General features: G+C 47.8%; 1 protein-coding gene across 2 annotated transcripts in view; it reads right to left on the reverse strand.

The window, feature by feature from the left end:
* The window catches only part of LOC135900638 (protein croquemort-like), a 204,171-nt gene that overhangs the window by 173,195 nt on the left and 8,790 nt on the right, over positions 1-22,186 (reverse strand). The window contains exon 1 of one of the 2 annotated variants that reach the window (XM_065430134.1): positions 3,628-3,654. The exons of the other annotated variant lie outside the window; for it this stretch is intronic. Within the exon in view, the coding sequence (XP_065286206.1) occupies positions 3,628-3,639 (12 nt within the window). The 5' untranslated portion in view covers positions 3,640-3,654. Of the gene's footprint in view, positions 1-3,627; positions 3,655-22,186 lie in introns of those variants that run through there. 2 annotated transcript variants of the gene reach the window in all.

The raw sequence follows: 22,186 nt of genomic DNA on the forward strand, positions 1-22,186 counted from the left end.
TGCCTATGCTGTTGCGGTGTTTCTACTTGAAGGCCGCGCACGCTAATGTACGCGCTCAGCTGTTTCGCAATATAGCCTCGGAGCGGGACTGCTCATCAGAAGCAGTGTATACCATTTGATTGAGCTGCGAAACGTGTGAAGTACGCGCATCAGCTTGCTTTCTTTTTTTATTTAAGTTCAATAATCTATAGAACTGTAAACCTTGGGACAACAACAGTACACATTTCTGTAACCTTTCTAACAAGAACTGTTATAATAAGAAACATAAACTTAGTGAGACGGGCGTCCGACCACCATTTATTCTATTTTATTGCGATAATCATTATACGGGCATTCGAGGCGCACTAGCGCCATGCCGTCTCGGTACCAGTGTGACCGATGGAGGATTGAAACGTTCCCAGAGATGCAAGAGACACGCAGTGCGAATGCATTAAAAAAATAAAAATTGGAGGACGCTTAAGCTTCGCCTTCAAGAGTGGAACGCGACAGCGTTCCCGTCGACCCGCCAAGGGGTGTAAGACAGTGGGCTACGGCGCAGCGACTACGCGCCCCGCATCGGACGCGGTGAGTAAAGCCCCTTGATGTTTGAAAGTAGCGACACTCTCCTCCTCACGGCGCTTTCCTCCTCGATTCTCCTCGCCCGCCGGCTGCGCACGGCACGCTATTCCTCCTTGGCTACCGCGGACGGGCCGCAGGATTCTATGGAGGCGTGTTATTTTGGGCCAGTTGCGTGCCCCAGTGGGGTTGAAAATTTTGAGAAATGCTAACAGCAGCATCGATAATGCTAGAGGCAACATTTATGACGAGGTTGGTTTTTTCCTAAAGCCGTATGAACGGGGTATACCGATGTAAAAGGAGCTTTTGAGGCGAGTTCTATACTCCAGACAATTTTTCTGCCGCATGATGAGATGCTTTATTTCGTGCGTCTGATATAGTATTGCTTGTGACACATCCCTTTGTGTGTGGCTTATTAAGCGAAAGCGTTAGACCTCTGTATCAAGGTCCCGTTGTGGGCTACAGAAAATATCACGTGACCGAAGGAAGGCGGGAAGCGAGCCAAAGCATGTGCAGCCGCGCATAGGAGATGATTAATGATTAGCAAAGTAATGATTGATTAGGATTGGATTTAGATGAATTCGGGTGTATTAAGGAGGGTTAAGGTGGATTAAAGTTGATGAAAGTGGATTACGGTGCATAAAGGAGGACAAGGTTGGATTAAGTTCGATGAAGGTGGGTTAGGGTGGATGAAGATGTGTTGAGGTGCATTAAAGGCGATTATAGTGGATTAGAGTGCATGAAGAAGGATGAGGATGGATTAGGAAGGATTAAGGTGCATTAAGGAGGATTATGCTGGGCTAAAGTGAATTAAAGTGACTGAAGGATTATAAGGGTGGACTAAAGTAGATGAATGTGGATTAAGGTGAATTAAGGACGATTATAGCGGATTAGGGTGGATTAAAGTGGATGAGGAAGTAGTAGCGTTGGTTAAGGAGGATTAAAGTGCATTAAGGAGAGTTAGAGCAGATTAAGGTCGATGACGTTGGATTAGGGTTCATTAAGGCGGACTCTCGTGGATTATGGTGGATTAAAGTGAATGAAGCAGGATTAAGGTCGATGAATGTGGATTCGGTGGATTAATGTGCATTAGGGGGATTATGGTAGACTAATCGGGCTTAATACTCAATGAACCCTTATTCACCTTAGTCCCCCCTAATCCACCTTAATGCTCCTTCATCCACCTTAATCCAGCTTAATACTCCCAATCCACCTTAATACAACCTAATCAATCTACATCGCCCCTTATGCACCTTACCTACCATATACGTTCTTTATCCTCCTTCATCAACCGCGATCCATTATAATCAGTCTTAATCCTCCATCATCCACCTTAATCCTGCTTAATAGTCCCAATCTACCTTAATACACCCTAATCCACCTATATCAAACCTAATCCAGCTCTATGGTCCCTAATCCACCTTAATCGGTCTTAATTATCCTTTAGCAACCATAATTCACCTTAATCCACATTAATCGGCCTTAATCCTCCTCCACCCACCTTAATCCTTATTCATGCATCTTAATCCTTCTTAAAGCACTCTAATACACCTTAATCTTCTTTAATACACGCTAATCATTAATCCTCCCTAATCCATTTTATGTCAATCACTAATGATTCATTAATTAACTTGGGCAATCATTCTCTTATGCAGGCGCGGACATGATTTGGGTCACCTCTGGCCTTCCTTGGGTCACGTGATACCTCCAGTTTACAAGGCGACCTTGAAACAGAGATCTCAAGGCTTTCGCCTTAAAACTTCAAAAAAAAACTCAATGTTGACTAGCTAACGCTCATCACCTGCAATAACACGGGTATACTTGCCACTAATTTTTTCAGGGCGCAAAGCACAATCTATAAGGCTGCACTTCCGAGTGAATAACAACAGTTCGCGACGTGTGAGGGGAATATTAAGCATACTGAGGACAACCGCAACATAAACGCTGGTGAGCGTGGTGGGCATGGTGAGCGGAAGAATGAAAAAAAAATGCAGCGTTACGGGATGCTTTGCTACGAGCTATAAGAAAGACGCCTCAGCTCGCAAACAACGCTGTTCTTTGTCGGAACAAAGTTCTTTCGGCCATTGTCATGCAGCCACTGCTTCCTGCGCAAGCCGTCACGCTTTCCTTGTGGTATCATAAAAACGGCATAACCATCTTCAGGCTTCTTGCTGCAGTTATATGCGCAACAGCCCGGCATAGCGCTAGCACATATAGCAGGAAACACGGCGTACAACGTTCGCTACGCCGAGCTAAAGCGCCGAGCCAGCCGTGCTGAGGAGGAAAATGGCGCGAACGAAAAAGAAAAAACACAAGCAAAACTCAAGATCCGCGCGTTTCCAAGGGCAACGGCAGGGAGACCAATCGTCGTGCAGAAAAACGGGGGCAAAATTGGTTACCGCGGGGGGAACGCACAAGGGGCGAGGAGGAGGCGAGGAGGTCGCGCGGCGGCGGCAGAGTTCAAAGAGTGTCGCTACTTTCAAATCATCAAGGGACTTTAGCGGTGAGCGTCGCGCAGCGCCGCGTTCGGCGCGGCAACGAAATGTGCGCCTGAGCAAGCGACGCACGCCTGAGCCTTAGAAACAGCTCGTTTCTAAGGCAACACCGCATTCACTAGAGACGCTTATGTACCGCTTTGAAGCATCGAACTCGTGGCTGAGTGGTAGCGCCTCCGTCTCACACTCCGGAGACCCTGGTTCGATTCCCACCCAGCCCATCTTGCAAGTTGTTTTTTATTCATGAAGTGCCTGCTGGGATTTATCGCTCACGGCCAACGCCGACGACGCCGACACCGACGCCGACGACACCGGCTTTTCTGCGACACGAGCTCCTTAACGCTGTCGCGTTAAAAATAAACGAAGCCAAGTGGACGCACGATCACGCTCTGCTCAATCGACTCGGTGACTGTGCCCGGACAGCGTTCCGCCTTCCGTTGCTGGCATGAAATTTGTGCGCACAAACGCTCCAGCGTTCTTGTTGTGCAGCTGTGTTGCATACCACACCATGTACCCTTACAGTGGTTCTGAGCGGAACGGACAGTAAACTTGATCGTGGAAACGCCGCTGGTCTTACCTTCTCTTTCATTGCTTGAACTTTGTGAAATCCGCTGCCTCTTGCTCTCTGTAGGCCTCCAGATCCTCTCAAGCTGACTGCGATAGCGTTTTGCCTGGGGAACCTCCAACGTGTGATTCAGTAATAAAGTGGCCTCGGATTCGGTTCTCGTGCGCCACTGATCGAGGTGGGACGCCTGCAACGCCGCTGGCTGCGCCCCTCATCACGCCAACGTTTTGAGACGCCTTGAAAGCTAGCAAGCTGGAAAGAGCGAGACGGCTAGAAAGACGCCGATAAAAAAAAAATCGCAGTTCCACCGGAAAGGCGAATCACCGATTACAATAGCAAATTAGTAGATAACTGTACGAAGTAAGGATGGTAGTTTTAACGGCCGTATAAACTTGCAAAACTTCGCTCACTAACTAAATTAACAATCATAGAATGCGTAAGCGTGACTCAACGAGGACGTAGAAAGAAGCAAACACACGGAGACAGAGCTGTCCTTGCGTGTCTGCTTCTTTCTAAGTCCGTGTTCAGTCACGCTTACACATTCTATCATGGATTCCAACCAACTAGCCCGCCAACGTGTTCGAACTAAATTAACAAGCACGGTGCCACGCGCGCACAGGTAAACATTAACACATCTCGCTCGATGAGCGCGGAAACTCGCCGTGAAGATTCTGGAGTGAGGAATCGCGGCGGTAGCAAGCGAATTGACCTTGATGCATGCCTCGCTTCAGCGCGAACGAAATGTCGAAAGCACAGCGCATACGAAGCTACCGGCACAACGCGCACTCTGCAAACATCGCAGATCGCTTTGAAGATGAGTGCACGCATCCGGGCCGCGTTCCTCGCTCGCTCATGTGAGATTGATCCGCGTTCGCCGGCTCCCCTTCACACGCTTTCACTCATATGGAACCTCACGGCGACGGCAGAAATCAATCAATCAATCAATCAATCAATCAATATTTTTTTTGACAAAACAAATACAAGATGGGTATAAGTACACATTCGGAGGTCCCGAAGTAGCAACTGTCGGCGGGACCTCCTAACAAAACATGAAAAGGGGATAGTAGGATCGAGGCAAACAGTGAGTCATGTCATATATTATACAGTTTCTACATCGAAAATAAACGATAAGATATAAAAAAAAAATCTGTTAACAATATCACAAGTATATTCACAGAGTTAAAAAGAAGAAAAATTATTGAAGAAATACGCCCGGAGTGTCCATATAATTGCTATCGCAGTAAAGAAAGCTCAGTGCCCTTCCACTCTGTCGAGAAGGATGACCGCAGCGAAGCTATGTGGGCCCCTTAGGGCCGATTTACGCTCGAGCCGCCCATCTCCGCAAGCCGCACCGCACGCTTGCGGTCGCGCGAAAAATTGCACGTATCAAACACTTGTGCACAAATTTTGGTTTACAATGTGTAAGGTATACACTGTGCACACAGTGTAAATGGTAATTTGTGCACAAGTGCTGGATAAGTGCAATTTTTCGCGCGACCGCACGCGTGCGGTGCGGCTTGCGGCGATGGGCGGCTCGAGCGTAAATCGGCCCTTAATGGCAAACTGCACCTCCACTCCGGGTCGGCCCGGTATTGCATTATCATCGGGATGGGCCCACGTACGGGGAGTGCTTAACGCCTGCTTCACCTCCGCCGCGGGCCGACCCAGTGTTTCACGACCTTCGGGATCGGTCCACGTACAAAGAATTGTTGGTCTACGCGCGAACGCGATCCGCCAGCTCGTAGTCATTAGCAGCTTCACTGTAAAAAAGAAAAAAAAAAGATAAAAAAGAAAGAAAAAAGGAAAAAGTCAATAATTGTCTTGCGGCGGCGAAGCATTTGTTTCTGGTCCAACCAACGTAGTAAAAAACTTGTTCACTTTGGTAAGGTTCTTGCCTATGTTCGCTACAATCATCAGATAACTTCGCGTTACTCATTCCTTTTCAAAACGGCGAATAGTTAAGACACATGTGAGCACGGAATGCTAATTCTGTATCATACTTATTTTTATGTTAGACGTGCACTACGAGACGAACGTAATTTTTTATTTCGGCTGCGAGACTTGTTTTCTCGCTAAATCTGTATGCGAGCAATTTCTTACTTATATGTGCATATATACGCAGCCTTGAGTGAAAGAAATTAACCATTCGGTGCAGGCTTCCGGAGCTTGTCTGGTGATGTTTTCTGCCTTTTTTTTCTGCTTGTTTCAGAGGGCTGGCTGTAGCGTTGAAGATCCTGTTCTTAACAGCGCTTTCGTGAAAAGGCTGTTTCACATGCTGCGACAGGAACGACGAAAATCGGTGCACTCGCACGCGTCACATTTCACATGATCGCGATTTCAGCAATGCGACTGGGCTTGCTTACTGCCAGGTTTCGTGGCACACGCTACATAATTATTTTATTGTATGTAACGAATAACACGTTTACGTTATAATACTATTGACTTTTCTTTATTAGGAGCAAATAACATGCGTCTTTTGTAATTTAACAGCGTGTTGAAGTTAAGATTTGTTTTGTAGTGCGCAACGGCAGTATCTAAAGTTCAGTGCGATGAGACACGGCGCACGTAAACAGCTGTTCACAGCTGGTTCAGCGCTGTGTGTTGTCTCATCTGCCTTCTATGACCCTTTCGTTCTACCTGTGACTCCTATCGAAATGCGGCTGTCATGGCTGGCAGTTCGACCCCTCGACTTGTGTTAGCAGTGGCAGGCGAGTAAATTGAACGACAATTTTGTTGTCTACAGATGATTTTTTTTTTCTTGCCTGTATGTAGGTAAAACTTAAATTATGAGGTTTTACGTGCCAAAACCACTTTCTAATTATGAGGAACGCCATAGTGGAGGACTGCGGAAATTTCGGCCACCTGAGGTTCTTTAACGTGCACCTAAATTTAAGTACACGGGTGTTTTCGCATTTCGCCCCCATAGAAATGCGGCCGCCATGGCCGGGATTCGGTCCCGCGACCTCGTGCTCAGCAGCCTAACACCATAGCCACAGAGCAACCACGACGGGTGTATGTAGATAAAACTCGGAATAAGCTTGTCATTGCAAAAAAAAATTACAGTTTGCGCTCCTTTATTGAATAAACCGCATATTGTGTATAGTTGAAACGCAGAAATTTCTTTTAAAATTCCAGGCTGATATGTTCTTGCAAGTAGCATGGTATTTCATTGCTTTAAAAGTAATAATCACAGCGGATATCGTTATATGGGTTTACACCCTAATATATGTGATCGCAAACTTATCAGAAACTCCTATTTAGAAACATGTAAGGCATGGATGTTTCTGCACACTCGATCGCTGTGAACGTGCAAAAACCGTTTGTAGTTAAAAGACTCAAAGATTCACTGGAATGGATGGAACTGGCTGACTTCACTGCACAGTTCTGATTTACTTTTCTTTAACGTGTCGTCTTCTACTGTTTCATTTCCACAAGAACAGGCTATTTGGCTGCTTTTCGCACTGTTGCATGAGTTTTACATGACGGTGCAGCAGGGTACGTTGTTACTGTGCCACTATAGCAAGCGAATAATTTACTTAATTTACTAACTGTAGAGTTAAGTATCGTTCAAAGCAAATGTTTATACAGGTGCAGTAAGGATACAAAGTCCGCCACATATTCAATGTTTATTGGTTTCTGTGCAAGAAAAAAACAATTCTCCAGAGAAGAGATGAAACTTAGCGTGCATGAAATATTCGAAAACAAATAAATGATGCTGTTTATTCAAGTCACGGAGTTAATGCTATCGTAGAAAATTCGTTACGATTGTTCTTCATTAATAAGAAAATAAAGCTAGCTTTTTGGCATCAGGAGTGCTGACGTCTGGTCACTTCAGCCTACACGTTTGTTCTGTCAAAGTTAATAAGTAATTGAGATAAAATAGCCTTTCAAGATGCATGGGGAAATTCACGCTTGAAAACCGCCAAGAAAATGCAACTGAACGGTACCGTGTTCAGCGCAACGTTGAAACATCGGTTACATTGCTGTCTTGTCATTTGCCTTTGCCGAGGTTGAAATTATGTAAGCTGCTCCGTACGCGCGATTTTTGTGTGCTACTCAACAAAAGAAAATTGTGACGACTCCGAAAGGCCATGTCGTCTCGTTCGGGAATCGAACACCTCGCAGTATTGACAACTCGCAAAGGTGTACGAAGCGAACGTGAGAATGCACTTCATTTGCTGCGTATATAGCGTGTCAACGAACGCATAGAAATGGGAGAATGGAATCTGCGGTACAAGTTTTTCATTCTCCCTTTGTGTAAGTACCGAATTCGGCAATCCACATCTCCGCTCATTGCACTTGTCGAGCGAGACGCCATTTCCCAAAACAAACCGGCGAAATAGCTCTCCGCGCAATTTCGACGGAAAATCGCAGCGATCGCTGCTACAGCGCCACTGTGCGACCAACTGTTTGGTCGCAGCCGAAAATCGGGGGGTCGGCACTGCGACTGCGATTTTCGTCGCAAACGACGGAAATCGCACTTCAGGTGTGACGAAAATCGCATCATGTGAAACAGGCTAAAGCCGGTAAACGACCAGTGCTTCTATTAAATCATCGTTTTCTGCCGCTGTGGCCCTGAGGTTGGCCGGTTATAGTTAAACAGCCAGTTACACGGGGATTATTCTTGCAGACTTACTACATTCGTTAGCTCTTTTCGCTGTCAACGTGATGGCATGCCATCGCTCTTCTGTATACAGCAGAACGCTAGACTAGCACTGCCCGCATACATTTCCAGTTGTACGGAGAGCACCACCATCTCATGCCCTCCGGAGCCCTTGCTGCATGCGACACACGTGCCGAGGATCCTGCGACTTTTCTGCGTTACACAGCGCGTTCAGTAAGAGGCGTGCAAGGACGAGAATAGTCAGTACCCTCAGCAGCATACTGGAGTGCCGAAGCCCCGGTCATTACGTGGCAAAGAAAAAGATGGCCTACGATTACGCTTCTTGGTAATGCGATCTTTGAAAGCAGCTGCTTGCCTTATTTCAACAACAAGCATCCGCATAAAGAACACGCAGTTCCGAACGGAGGCGGTTCTGCGTTTCGGATTGGGCAGCACACATCTCGATTCGCCGCTATCGAGCCGGCGCTCCGGCGACGCGCCATTGCGCCATCTTATAGTTGGTCACCGCCGCGAAGAGGGGGGGGAGGGAGAGATTAGCAATTATTATTTGATGTTTATTCTGAGGGGGGATGGGGAACCGAGTGGGAGAACAGGGGTATTGAGTAGAGGTCACACACTAATTCACTCACAGACAGGCCTCAATGAGCCCGCACAAGGTTGGGTTGAGAAGTAGAAGTAAGCGCACGAAACGCTATAATTGTCTTTCGATTCACCGCAACGGCACTGCGCCAGGTAAAGGGAGCGATAGGCAAGAGTGGAGACGGGAGAAGGACAGCCAGGCGCAAGCACTGCCAGAGGCGACAAATACCACTGAGTAACGCGCCCTGCAAACTTGGATGCGAGAGACACGGCTGAGCCGTACAGCCACGCGACGCGGAGACGGAGGAACAGAGAGCCGTAGATCACGCGCGAGGCGGCAAGGAGAGCCCGCCGCCGGCACCGCGGCAGTGCCGCGACAGTGGGAGAAGGGACGGCGAGGGCGGAGTGGATGGTAGCGGCGAGAAGCGTGGCACTACTTTACGAAGTTTAAGGGGGAGTCACCGCAACGGCGCTGCGCGGAGGAAAGGAGCGAGAGGATAGGCGAGAACGCGTGATCCGGCTTTGGAGGACAAGGGTAGAGCAAGACAAGGGTAGAACAAGCGTGTGAGAGATAGCAGCAGGAGCTCGCGCAGCGCGCGGATGATGACCTTGGCTACGGCAAGGCCGACGCGAAACGCAGGAACGGGCGCCAAAGAGCTGCGCTCTGAAAACAATACCCTGTAAAGAAAACCTCACGGCCGTGTTAAAATTTGACAAACACTGTAACTAACACCGAGGATCGGTAAAGCGACGACCGCACAGAACGAATTATTCAACGTGCTTTCAATGTGGAATTGCCTGTCATTTCACAATGATGACCGTGATGCCATTCCGGATAGATGAAACAGGCGTTCTATGTGGTTACGATAACTCATAAGCATTTCAGCAATAATGATTGATGCGCATGATGCAAAACAAACGCTAAGGAGGTATGCACTGAGCTCGACCCGCGAGGCGGCGACAGTGTCGCTGGGACAGCCGCGCCATATTGACGGTCGGGGAGCATCGAAAAAAGTGGCAGCGGTCTTACTCGCGCGAACATCTGATTTATATTTTGGCCCGCCGTTCGCCTTGTTTTCTTATCCAGTCGCTGATATATAAGTAGGACGTTTCAGTGTCTCGAGCGCAGTGCTGTTCTACGTCTACGAAAAGGTCTACGTACAACATTTACGTATCCGGACAGACTACGCTCCGGCGTGGCCGTGCGTCAACTGAGCTTCCGTTTTGCGGTGAACTGTGCTATGTTCGGATGCAGCAGTCACACAAGAAACTCGGTGATAGGAATATGTTGTCCAGATTGGGTCCCTCTCGACACGTGGTTATTTCTCTTCTTAACTGCAACCTTAATGTAAAAGAGCACAGCAGCTATGTGCGAGCACGCCTCTGCCAGGCCTGCCTTGCAGACGCAGTGTGCCGCCAGCACCTCGCCGTTTTATTTTGCGAGAAGCCATGATGCGAGTGGGCTTTTCATCGAATGATTGTGATTGACAAACCTGGGAGGGAAAAAAAAACGTTTGGCAAGACCAGAATAATTGACGTAACATAAAAATTACGAAGGCTGTGTAAAATCAGTGTTTAGTTCTCGGGGAGGGGGGTGGTATTTCTTTTTTTCATTGAAGCAAATTTAACGCTATCCTTTGACGACGCAAGTGGACAACGCGGTGTAAATTCCGTAATGAAGGCGATCATGTTACGCGAGCACTTAGACGCGCGGCTGCTGCACCCAGCCGCTCGCCAGATTATTGTGGCTTTCCATCGACATGTAGGATTTCGTTTGCTCGCGGGTCGCGGAGCTCGTTGCATTCGAAGTGTAATCCTTGATGTCTGCGACGTCCACGCGAGGCAGTAATCCGACATCGCGCCGAAGCTGATGATCTTTGAGTTAGAGCTGGTCGACACAGTCGCACGAGCGCACTTCGTTTTCATAACGCGATTTTTCTGGTTCACTCAACCCACGCACGTACGTGCTTAGACCCATCGTTGACCTAAGACGTACTACTCGATAGCCAAGTCAGAAGGGCACATTGAAAAGGTCGTTTGACGGTTCGTGCGTATCGGTGGGCCACTTGGCGACGCAGGCTGTCAGGATTGGGGGCTCAATCCTTTCGTCCGTGGTCCTTTGCCAAGATTGGAGTACGGCATGAATTCGAAGGTAGCTGGCCCATGCCGTCGCCCAACTTATTTACGCTGAGATCGTCGATGAAGTGAAGAACTGCTTCTCATCGAGAACGAGGGAAAAGGGGTTTATTTACAGAAATTAACTCAGTCTAACATGACTGCTTGAGAAAAAGAGTATTAGTCCAACAGGACTGCATGAAAGAAGTGAACCAGTCTAACATGACTGCTCAAGAGAAGTGCCTCAGTCTAACATGACTGCTCAAGAGAAGTGCCTCAGTCTAACATGACTGCTCAAGAGAAGTGCGTCCAACAATCGCACAACCACAGTTTTTATACACTCGATCCGCCCGTCCACGACGCGGCGGCTGTTCGTTTACACATCACTAACTCGCAGCTGCTCTGAAGACCAGTTTTCAGACACAAAGGCACACACATTCCGAAGCCCAAGCGACGGCGTTGAAGGTGGTGCCGTTCCGGAAAATCGACGTTGTCGATCGCGCGTCGCTCATTGTTCCGAGCCACTCCAAACCGTGAGAAGCACAAAAATAAGACGTTCCCGCGGTAGCTTCTTCAGGCGTGTCAAATCAGCTCCGCATTGGGGAACTCTAGAATCATTGTCCACACACCGAATTCGTCCCGTCACCATGTCGAAGGGGCTGGAGGAAGGCGGCGGGTTCCAGCGCAAAGGTCGCTTCTTTGAACGCCTCGCAGCTGCAGCACGGAGAGGTGGAGAGCGGGAGGTGCGCGTCTTGCACCCCTTGTCGCAATCGGGTGGCAAGGTGACAATCTTGTTGTGCAACCCGCCGTTCTTTACAGCGCCTCCATGGCCCCAAAAGTCTCGACTGTCTAGCGCTGACAACCGCTAGGCAGGAAGAGAACGGCTGCTGGTCAGGGGGGGATTGATGTCTTGGCTCGCAGCGACCACTTGTGCATTGATGTCACCGCCCCAAAACATCCAACAAGGACAGGCAACTGCAAAATGAACCCCACAACACGGCTCTGCGCCGAGATGACGTGCATTGGCTCCCACTTTAGACTCGCTAGGCTTCAAAAAAAACAACAACAACATAAGTGCAGAAACAAAAAAAAAATGCTGCATTTCACTATGCCAATTTCTAAAGCAAATTCCTGCTGACAAATTCAGCAATCATGGAGGGAATCCTGCTAAATGAGAGGGGATCTTCTTCGCTTAATAAAATTAACACTAGTAACCCTAAAATTTAGGCGGGACCCTCAAACGCAGAATTCAAATTAGCCTGCTCAAACCATCCGCATTGCTATGCAACTTTCCCTTCTTATATCTAACGGAGAAGTTGTACTCTTGGAGAGTGAGGCTCCATCGGAGCAAGCGGCCGTTTTTGTGTGACATTTGATTGAGCCACGTCAGAGGACAGTGGTCGGTCTCGAAGATGAACTTCGCTCCGTACAAATAACACGACAACTTCTGGGCGGCCCAAACCAAACAAGCGCATTCCTTCTCTGAAGCGCTGTAGGCTTCCTCTCTTACATTTAGTTTACGGCTGGCGTAGAGGATAGGATGCTCCTCGTTATCGTCGCCGACTTGACTAAGTACCACGCCCATACCTCTGTCGCTTGCGTCGCATTGAACTATGAATTCCTTAGTGTAGTCTGGCGCGCGAAGCACAGGGCGAGAAACCAATAGCGTTTTCAAACTTTGGAAAGCGTTCTCTTTGTCCTTATCCCAGAGTACGGTACTCGGTGCTCCCTTTCGGAGGGCGTCTGTTAATGGACTTGCCAATTGCGAGTAATTCGGAATGTACCGTTGATAGTACCCCACAAGTCCCAAAAATGAGCGAACGTCCGTTTTCGTGCGCGGCTGAGAAAAATCTCTAATCGTAGCTATTTTCAGCTCAGCCGGCCGTCTCATGCCCTGACCAACAACATGGCCCAGATAAGTAACCTGCGAACAACCAAACCTACACTTTTCCGCTTTCATCGTTAAGCCGGCTTCCCTCAACCGTGAGAACACCTGTTTGAGGTGCGATACGTGTTGTTCCCAGCTGTCCGAAAAAATGGCTACATCATCAAGATAAGGTAAGGCGAACTCCTGCAAGTCTTTTAGGACAATATCCATTAACTTAGAGAAGCTAAACGGCGCGTTCTTCAGCCCGAAGCTGAGTGCGAGAGGGCGAAAAGTGCCCACAGGCGAGATGAATGCAGCATAGCGGCTGGCACTTTCTGAAAGGGGAACTTGCCAGTACCCCCGCACGAGATCTATAGTTGAAATGTATTTAGCAGCGCTAACTCTTTCAATTCGTTCCTCAATGTTGGGTATCGGGTACAGCTGATCCCTAGTGATCGCATTTAACTTCCTGTAGTCAACACACGGACGAGGGTCCTTGTTAGGGGTTTCTACGAGTATTAGCGGTGACGTGTAGTCACTCTCAGCGGGCTCAATAACTCCCAACTCTAGCATGCGCTGTATCTCTGCCTCCATAATCTCTCTCTGTCTTGGAGACACCCTGTAAGGTTTTGATCTTACTGGTTCGGTAGAGGTCAGCTCAATTTCATGCGTTATCAGTTCGGTTCTACCCGGCCGATCGCTGAATCTGTCGAGATATTCCCCTAACACCCCTTTTAGCTCATCTAGCTGCTCGGGTCTTAGAGCATGCGAGCTTACCGAGTGTTCTACTACTTCTTCTAGGCCGATTTCAGAGTTGGAGGTTGCCCTATACTCCTTAAACTTGGTACCGATGTCATCCGGCTCTTTGACAGTATAGTTAACGACTCCGCTCCGCTCTACATACGGCTTCATCAAATTACAGTGATATATCCTCACTTCCTTCCTGCGACCGGGCATTCTCAAAGCATAGTTAGTTTCTGAAAGTTTGTGCAACACTTTAACGGGCCCGTCCCAGTGAACTTCAAGCTTGTTCTTTCTTGAAGGTTTGAGGATCATTACCTGGTCTCCGGCGTTAAACGTACGAAGCCTCGCATTCTTGTCATAATAGAATTTGGCGTTCTTTTGAGCTAGTGCCATGTTCTTTCCGACTAGTTCTTGGGTTGCGCTTAGCCGCTCCAGTAAATTTAGCACGTATTCAACCACGGTTGGACTCTCCCCTCTTTCCTCCCACATCTCTCTTAACATTCTCAGTGGAGACCGGAGTGTCCTCCCATACACTAGTTCTGCTGGTGAGAACCCTGTCGCTTCATGTGGAACCGTTCGCAAAGCAAACAAAGTTGCCGGCAGACAGTTCTCCCAGTCCTCCTTGTGCTCGTAACAGAGCGCACGCAAAACTCGCTTAAGCACCGAATGCCACCTCTCTACACTGTTCGACTGAGGGTGATAGACAGAACTGTGTATTAACTTTACCCCGCACTTTTGCAAGAATGTGGAAGTCAGTGCGCTCGTGAATACTGACCCTTGATCTGCCTGAATTTCGGCTGGAAACCCAACTCGTGCAAACACTGTCAAAAGCGCGTCTACTACTTCAGTGGAGCTGAGCTCTTTCAAAGGGATTGCTTCTGGAAACTTGGTGGCCGGACACAGCATGGTAAACAAGTACCTGTAGCCTGATTTTGTTTTTGGAAGAGGCCCTACCGTGTCTATTACAAGTCGTCTGAAAGGCTCTGTTATTAAGGGCACTACCTTCAGTGGAGCTTTCCAAGTCTCTCCTGGTTTACCAGAACGCTGGCAGGCGTCGCATGATCTTACAAAGTTTTCTACATCTTTGAAACAGCCAGGCCAGTAGTATTCCATAAGCAATCTTTCCTTTGATTTGTTTATGCCTAGGTGGCCGGACCACCCATTTCCATGACAAAGACTCAAAAGGTCCTCCCTATACTTAGTAGGTATGACTAACTGATCTAAAATCTTACCCTTTCGATCTCTGTAATGCCGATACAACAATCCTCCTCTCTCATGTATCGTTACGTTGCGCCTAGCAATGCCTTCTTTAGCTGTGTCACGTAATTTAGCTAAGCTCTCATCATTCTTTTGCTCAGCTGCCAGTGACTCTCTATCCACGCGTAAGAGTTGATCAAAGTTCTTTGAGGCCGGTGATAACAACGACCCTGTCTCGCTTGGGAGCGCGTCTGCATGCTCTTCCTGCAGGCTAGAACTCTGACACTCTAGTGCTACGCTCTCATTGAGCTGGTCAACTGGCAGGCTCTCCTCAACTGTTCTTTTGTCCCTCGGGCCTAGCTCGGATTCGGGTATTGAAGCTATCCCCTTTTCTGCTTCAGCTGGAGGAGCTTGAGCATTTTCAGCCGAAAGCGCCGCGATCTTACGAGCTTGGCCTCGGGTCAATGCCTGTACTATGCCCTCTCCCAGTTTGAGCCCTCTGTCACGCAGTAACTGATTCGAACGATTCGAAAAGATGTAGGGATACTGCAGTGACAAAAATTTGGAAACTGCAGCCTCAGTCTCTAGCTCCCCGAATGGTCCACTGATTTTGACTTTGGCCATGGGCAGACACACGCTGTGTTCTTCTACAACCTGTTTTATCCATGCTACTTCTCCGGTGAAGTCCTCTACCATCACGTAAGACGGATGGACAATGTCCAGCGTGGCGGCACTGTCTCTTAGCACTCGGCATGGTTTTCCATTAACTTGCAGGTCGTGGAGATATGGACTTAAAAGTTCCATATTCTCATCCTTTTCCTCCACGTAGGAAAAAACTACGCTTGGCTTCTCGCAGTTTACAGCTATATGTCCCAGTTTGTGGCATTTGTAACAGCGAATTGGTCTGACAGATTCGAATTTTCTTTTCTGTTCTTTTTGTGCTGTTTCTCCGTTAACTTTCTCCTCGCTCTTTTCTGCGGGCTTTTCCGCCATGTCTACAGGCTCGGATCGTCTAGCTTGCGCACCCTTTTTGAACGGAAATGGCTTCCGCGGTCCATTTCGACCGTCCCAGTTTCCCTCCTCGGCGTTCAACTTTCTACGGGTTGCGTACTCTTCGGCTAATTCAGCCGCCCTTTCCACAGTGTTTACATTACCTCTATCTTGCACCCACAGTTTCACAGCTTGGGGAATGGTTTTGTAAAACTGCTCTAGACACATGCATTCAATGATCATGTCTCTGCTGTCGTACGCTTCCGCGCTTTTAAGCCACTCGACTAGGTTGGCCTTTAAGCTATATGCAAACTCCGGATAGCCCTCGCTATCTTTCTTGCCTGTGCTCCTAAACCTTTGCCGAAAAGCTTCGGCTGAAAGGCGGTATTTCTTCAGGAGACTAGCCTTAACTTTCGCATAATCATATGCATCCTGCACACTCAATCTGGCGATTACTTCCGCCGCCTCACACGGCAACATAGACAGCAACCGCTGTGGCCATGTACTCGGACCGAAGTTCATCTTTTCGCAAGTCCTTTCAAAATTGCTTAGGAACAAGCCTATGTCGGTCCCGACCTCATATGGCTTTAATAGCCTGTCCATGCGGTACGATTCTGCCTCACTTGATCGACCCAGAGCTCCTTCACTTCCTTGAGACAACTCCAAACGTCTGTTTTCAAGTTCAAGTTGCATTTTTGTTATCTCGCGATCTTTATCGCGTTCCTCTCTCTCTCTATCCCGTTCCTCTCTCTCTCGTTTTTCTCTGTCCCGTTCTTCTTTTTCTTTTTCCCGTTTCTCTCTCTTTTTGAGAAGTTCCAATCCCATTTCAATATCTTGCTCACTGGCCTGATTGGAAATTAGCTCCAATAATTCCGATTTGAGCATTTCCTTGCGTACATTTAGGCCCAGTTCCTCACCAACAATCAACAACTCGTCTCTCAGCAATGTCCTTAACTCCATGACTGCTGCTTTACTGCCTTGATTCTGCTCTCTAAATCTAGCTAGGAAAACACAACCTAGCTAACACACAACAATCTAGCTTCCCTACTGTTCTAAACAGAACAACCACAAAATGAAGCCTAGAGAGTCAAAGCAAAAACCAAGCACTCACCGCAGATACAGCACCATGTCGCAAAGTCCATCCTACCGCTGTCAGCCAGTTGTCAGGATTGGGGGCTCAATCCTTTCGTCCGTGGTCCTTTGCCAAGATTGGAGTACGGCATGAATTCGAAGGTAGCTGGCCCATGCCGTCGCCCAACTTATTTACGCTGAGATCGTCGATGAAGTGAAGAACTGCTTCTCATCGAGAACGAGGGAAAAGGGGTTTATTTACAGAAATTAACTCAGTCTAACATGACTGCTTGAGAAAAAGAGTATTAGTCCAACAGGACTGCATGAAAGAAGTGAACCAGTCTAACATGACTGCTCAAGAGAAGTGCCTCAGTCTAACATGACTGCTCAAGAGAAGTGCCTCAGTCTAACATGACTGCTCAAGAGAAGTGCGTCCAACAATCGCACAACCACAGTTTTTATACACTCGATCCGCCCGTCCACGACGCGGCGGCTGTTCGTTTACACATCACTAACTCGCAGCTGCTCTGAAGACCAGTTTTCAGACACAAAGGCACACACATTCCGAAGCCCAAGCGACGGCGTTGAAGGTGGTGCCGTTCCGGAAAATCGACGTTGTCGATCGCGCGTCGCTCATTGTTCCGAGCCACTCCAAACCGTGAGAAGCACAAAAATAAGACGTTCCCGCGGTAGCTTCTTCAGGCGTGTCAAATCAGCTCCGCATTGGGGAACTCTAGAATCATTGTCCACACACCGAATTCGTCCCGTCACCATGTCGAAGGGGCTGGAGGAAGGCGGCGGGTTCCAGCGCAAAGGTCGCTTCTTTGAACGCCTCGCAGCTGCAGCACGGAGAGGTGGAGAGCGGGAGGTGCGCGTCTTGCACCCCTTGTCGCAATCGGGTGGCAAGGTGACAATCTTGTTGTGCAACCCGCCGTTCTTTACAAGGCCTGCTCGCGTAGGCAGCGCGAACTTGCGACCGCAGTTATGGCGGCCTCCGCGGGCTTTACTCCGTGGATGTCGCTAGCGCTCCTAGCGGATGACGTCATGTGCATAGCTGACACGACATCGAATATGCATCTGAAATTCGCGTCATGCGGTTGCCACTCCTGCAGGAAAGCAATAAGTGAGGTAGACTTTTCCACACATATACTTTCACTGTGGCAAAGCAAGGTTTGACGGACGGTTCTTTAGCCAGCTCCGCATTGCATGCGTGCACGCATGCACGCAGAGAATGTCTCTCCACCCGTCACAGCTTTGTATATATTGCATCAAGTCTACGGGGCTCTTCAAAGTTATCCGTTTTAAGTCCAAACGCAACTGGCGTGCTATTAGAGACCTTTAGCGTGTCCGCTATTCCGGCAAACTGAGGCGGTTTGGGCGGATTACCGGATGGTCGGGGGCGTCGTCGACAAAACGTCTTTTCATGCACTGAAGCACACAACTAACTGGAACGCCAATGCATTTCACCGCGAAGTTCGGGAATTTATATCTCGAAACTGGTGTCGTCCTGAGAATTCGTTTCAAGTGGATTCGCCTTGCGAAGTCCACTGCTAGAATTTGTAAGTTGCAATATGGGTCATAAAATAATTAGCTAACGATTAATTAATGAATTCTTGTTAATTCGTCGATTTTTGCATTTCAATTTCTTGTGCAAGTAGTGTCCGCCGCATCGAGTAGACCAGCTCATAAACTAGAATTGTGATATCTGCCACAGGCAGCCTTTAAAAAAAATTGAAAGTGTTCGCTGAAACCTCCTGTATGCACGACGCACGAGGCAAACCAACAAGAAGTAGCGAAGAGATGAGCCGATTGTGCGCGACGTGTACGGCAGGCGGGTTAGTATAACGACGGACATTCAGATGCAAAGCACGTGTGGCACCAAAAAAAGAAAAAAGAAACGTTGGCCTAATGGTTTCGATCCTACTGCATCTGTCATGCAGCTAGTCCGACGACGACCTCACAAATTACCCGTGCGCTCGTGGGTATGCGTGTGTGCAGTTTCAATAGACAGAGCTTCTTTTTTCTTTTCCCCTCTCGCATTCGCTTTATCTCTAAATTTCGGCATTAAACAGTACGTGTGTCTTCTCTTTCTCGTCTCGTCTCGTTCTATCTCTCTCCATCAGATGGCAGCCACACTATCTGTAGCCACGTTTTGCGTGTGTCCTCTTTCTGTTCCCCTTTCCCTTCCCCCAGTCTAGGGTAGCAAACCAGACGCTCGTCTGGTTGACCTCCCTGCCTATCCTCTCTTTGCTATCTCTCTTTCTCTCTTTGCGTGCGGCACGGCGCCATCGTATTCAACGGCAGAAATGAAATCTGTTCCGTGTACGGAGGTAGCAAGCATATAATAAGACAAGATAGCACATTGCCGCAACTTCTCATTCGCGCCATGTTGGTTTTAGGATGGAAAATTTTCCTATATATAACGTGTGACTGCGGACAGGAATTGCCACTTTTGGTGTTTTGCATACTGTGCCCAATGAAAGACACGTTTCACGGTGGTGATAAAGAAACTGGATGCAAAGGCAACTGTTCAGAATTTATTTTGCTTCCTTTAAAAACTATTACAATTGGGCGAACCTCAGACACTTTGTAGGTATCCGTCTGACAAAGACGGATACCGATCCCGGAGGCCGTGCATTCTAAAAAAAATGCGGGTCGATCCCGAAGGCCCAATACAGTGTCTCAAAGCGATAGCTGTCACAAGGCAGTAGTTGTCACATAGCTGTCACAAGGCAGTAGCTGTCACAACGCACGCGCCTGACGTTTTAAAGAACGACTCTGTCACGTGTGAAACATACGTGCGATGGTAACCTAATGCATGGTTAGAGCATTGCGCTGGTGTGCTGTAAGGCGGAGGTTTGACCCGAAATCTCAAAACAGAGATATCTACGGGGTACATAGGAACGTCACTTCGATAAATGAGCGTGTGCGAGGTCGCCCGCGACGCGCGCGCGCGCACGCACAGCTGTCGAAAGTTAATAACAATCTAATAAGCTTACTATCGCATATACTTAGAGGGCTACAGCAGTGCTAAGTTCTGACCTACTTATTTAATCTAAATACGCGCTTGCGTTTCGGGATGACGCAACTACATCCCATTAGTGGTGCACTAATTACAGTAGGGCGATGTTATAGCCTGTTACAATCGGCCTGCAGGGTTACTGACCTGCAAACCTTTCCCAGCCCGCTGCAGTTGTTACGATCGACCTGCGGGGGTGGCGATCTTTGGAGAACCGATGACTTCCCGGCCCGCTGCGACAAGTCGCATTGGGAAGCCAACAATGCGACTCCTTCGGAGAAGCGACCTTCGAACCTTTCCCGGCCCGCTGCAACGAGTTGCTTCGTAAAGTCAACAATGCGCCTAATCGGACAGCCCAGCGGCGCCAGCAAGGCTAGCCACGCTTGGCAGAAGTTAGTTGTTAGTTGGTTGTTAGAAGTCAGTAATTGTTAATTGGTTCGACGTCGCCTTCGCGGTCTACTTGAAGCAAGAGAACTCCTGAAAAAGGGTGCTTTGCGTTGCTTTCTCACGGACCCCAGAAATCGTCACAGTCAATTGACAGACGCGGCGGCTAACTACGGGGTCAGCTCTGGAATCAAGAGGCGCCTGCTTGGGTCAAGCGTATTAACGCCTGTCTGCGAGGACCCTCTCCACTCGGTGTGTTCAGTGAAACCAAAGTGCGGAAGGGAGCGTGTGAACCCTCCCCCTCGAAGGCGGGTCCGTCAAAAGCGTCCAAAGACTACGATGACTTTGGACGCTTCCGCTGGACGAAGGTTGAACGGCAGTTTTCCCTCACCTAGGGATCTAGGGAGGACAGATGGTTTTAAAGCAGCCGTTTTCGGCTGCTCGGTGTGCTTCTTTCTCAGTCTTGCTAGACGAACTGTAACATTCTCCACCCTTCATGTAGATATTGTAAATAAATCCAATATTTCTGGTTCTCGATGAGAACAAGTCCCTCCCTTCCACAACGTCCTTAGCGTGGATGAGTCGGACGACGGCATGGGCCAGCTACCACTTATTTCATGCCTGACCCCAACTCTTACAAGCCACACAGCTGCGGAAATTGAGCCTTTCGTACACAATTTTATAAGGACAAGAAGAATAACATTATGCACCGCTTGAGCGCCGACTTAATTCGGCACAGCCCTCATGAACAGGAGAACTAAAGCGCCAGGAAGCTTACATTTCCTCTCTACTACGAATAAGTGACGTCAAGCAGAAACACGCCATTGTGAGAGAGCGCGTTGAAATCGAAACCTCCAGCTTCCGGTTTCGTCAGGGCGCTTACGGCTGCGGGACGGCGTGCGAATCAGAGCAGTCAGTTCCCATAAACTTCGTGTGACGTCCAGGTCTGCCTGTACTATATTCCTGCAGTTAAACCTATAGCATAGCTGCCTACTCTATTACGTAGCATAAGTAACGGCAAATAATTTGTACGTTATTTTTATCGCAGTAATCGCAGTACCTTATTCCGTGTTCATTTACATACGCCTTGTTGATATGGAAATCTGGGATCGAATTCACAAGGCTTTTCGTTCGTAAGAGCTCTTCGCTATTGGCCCGTCGCATTCGCTAATACTATGTCCAGTATCAGGATTTCCTGGAATTCGCTCTTACGAGCGATTCGAATCAAATCGAATTTATTGAGCATCACACGGACGTCTAGGGGAACAGACAAAAAGCCTATGCAAAAGCTTGACTAGGGGCCTGCGCCGCCTACAGAAAACTTAGAACTTACGGGCAGCATATGTATAAAACAGAAAGAAAAGAAGGCAAGTGGGTCTATACATACAGCTCGAAAATAGAAGTTTACGCATTAGTTATCGACAATAAAAAAAAACATAATTAAAAAGAAGAAAAAAATTACAAGTACCAAAGTTATTTACTTAATCTATATATGATTACACAAATAGATATAAATAAAACATGACAAAATATATAACACCAAGTAGAGCCAATATTTTCTGTATTACATATAGGTATTATTTAATAAGCATGTAAAGGTGTGTGATAGTTTCGTCCGGCCATATTCTGTGCAAATTTTCGGTAAATACCAGTTGGTGGCAGTCCGTGTGTCATGAGTGTGTTGTTGTTGCCCTAGATTTTGCCAAAGTGAAAAGAAACGCACTGGCTGCTTTATATATATATATATATATATATATATATATATATATATATATATATATATATATATATATATATATATATATATATATATATATATATATATATATATTGTGTAACCAGCTCTGCTTGAAAATTCCAGGATAATGGGATATGATCCCGAACAAGGACGCATTTTCCCTCAACTGCTACGTGTCCATTCTGAGAAACCCGTATGGGTTTCCTTCGTAGCTTCGTTCTACATTCGGCTGGATGACAAATT

Source organism: Dermacentor albipictus, chromosome 3 (genome assembly GCF_038994185.2).
Source record: "Dermacentor albipictus isolate Rhodes 1998 colony chromosome 3, USDA_Dalb.pri_finalv2, whole genome shotgun sequence".
Taxonomy (NCBI): Eukaryota; Metazoa; Arthropoda; class Arachnida; order Ixodida; family Ixodidae; genus Dermacentor; species Dermacentor albipictus.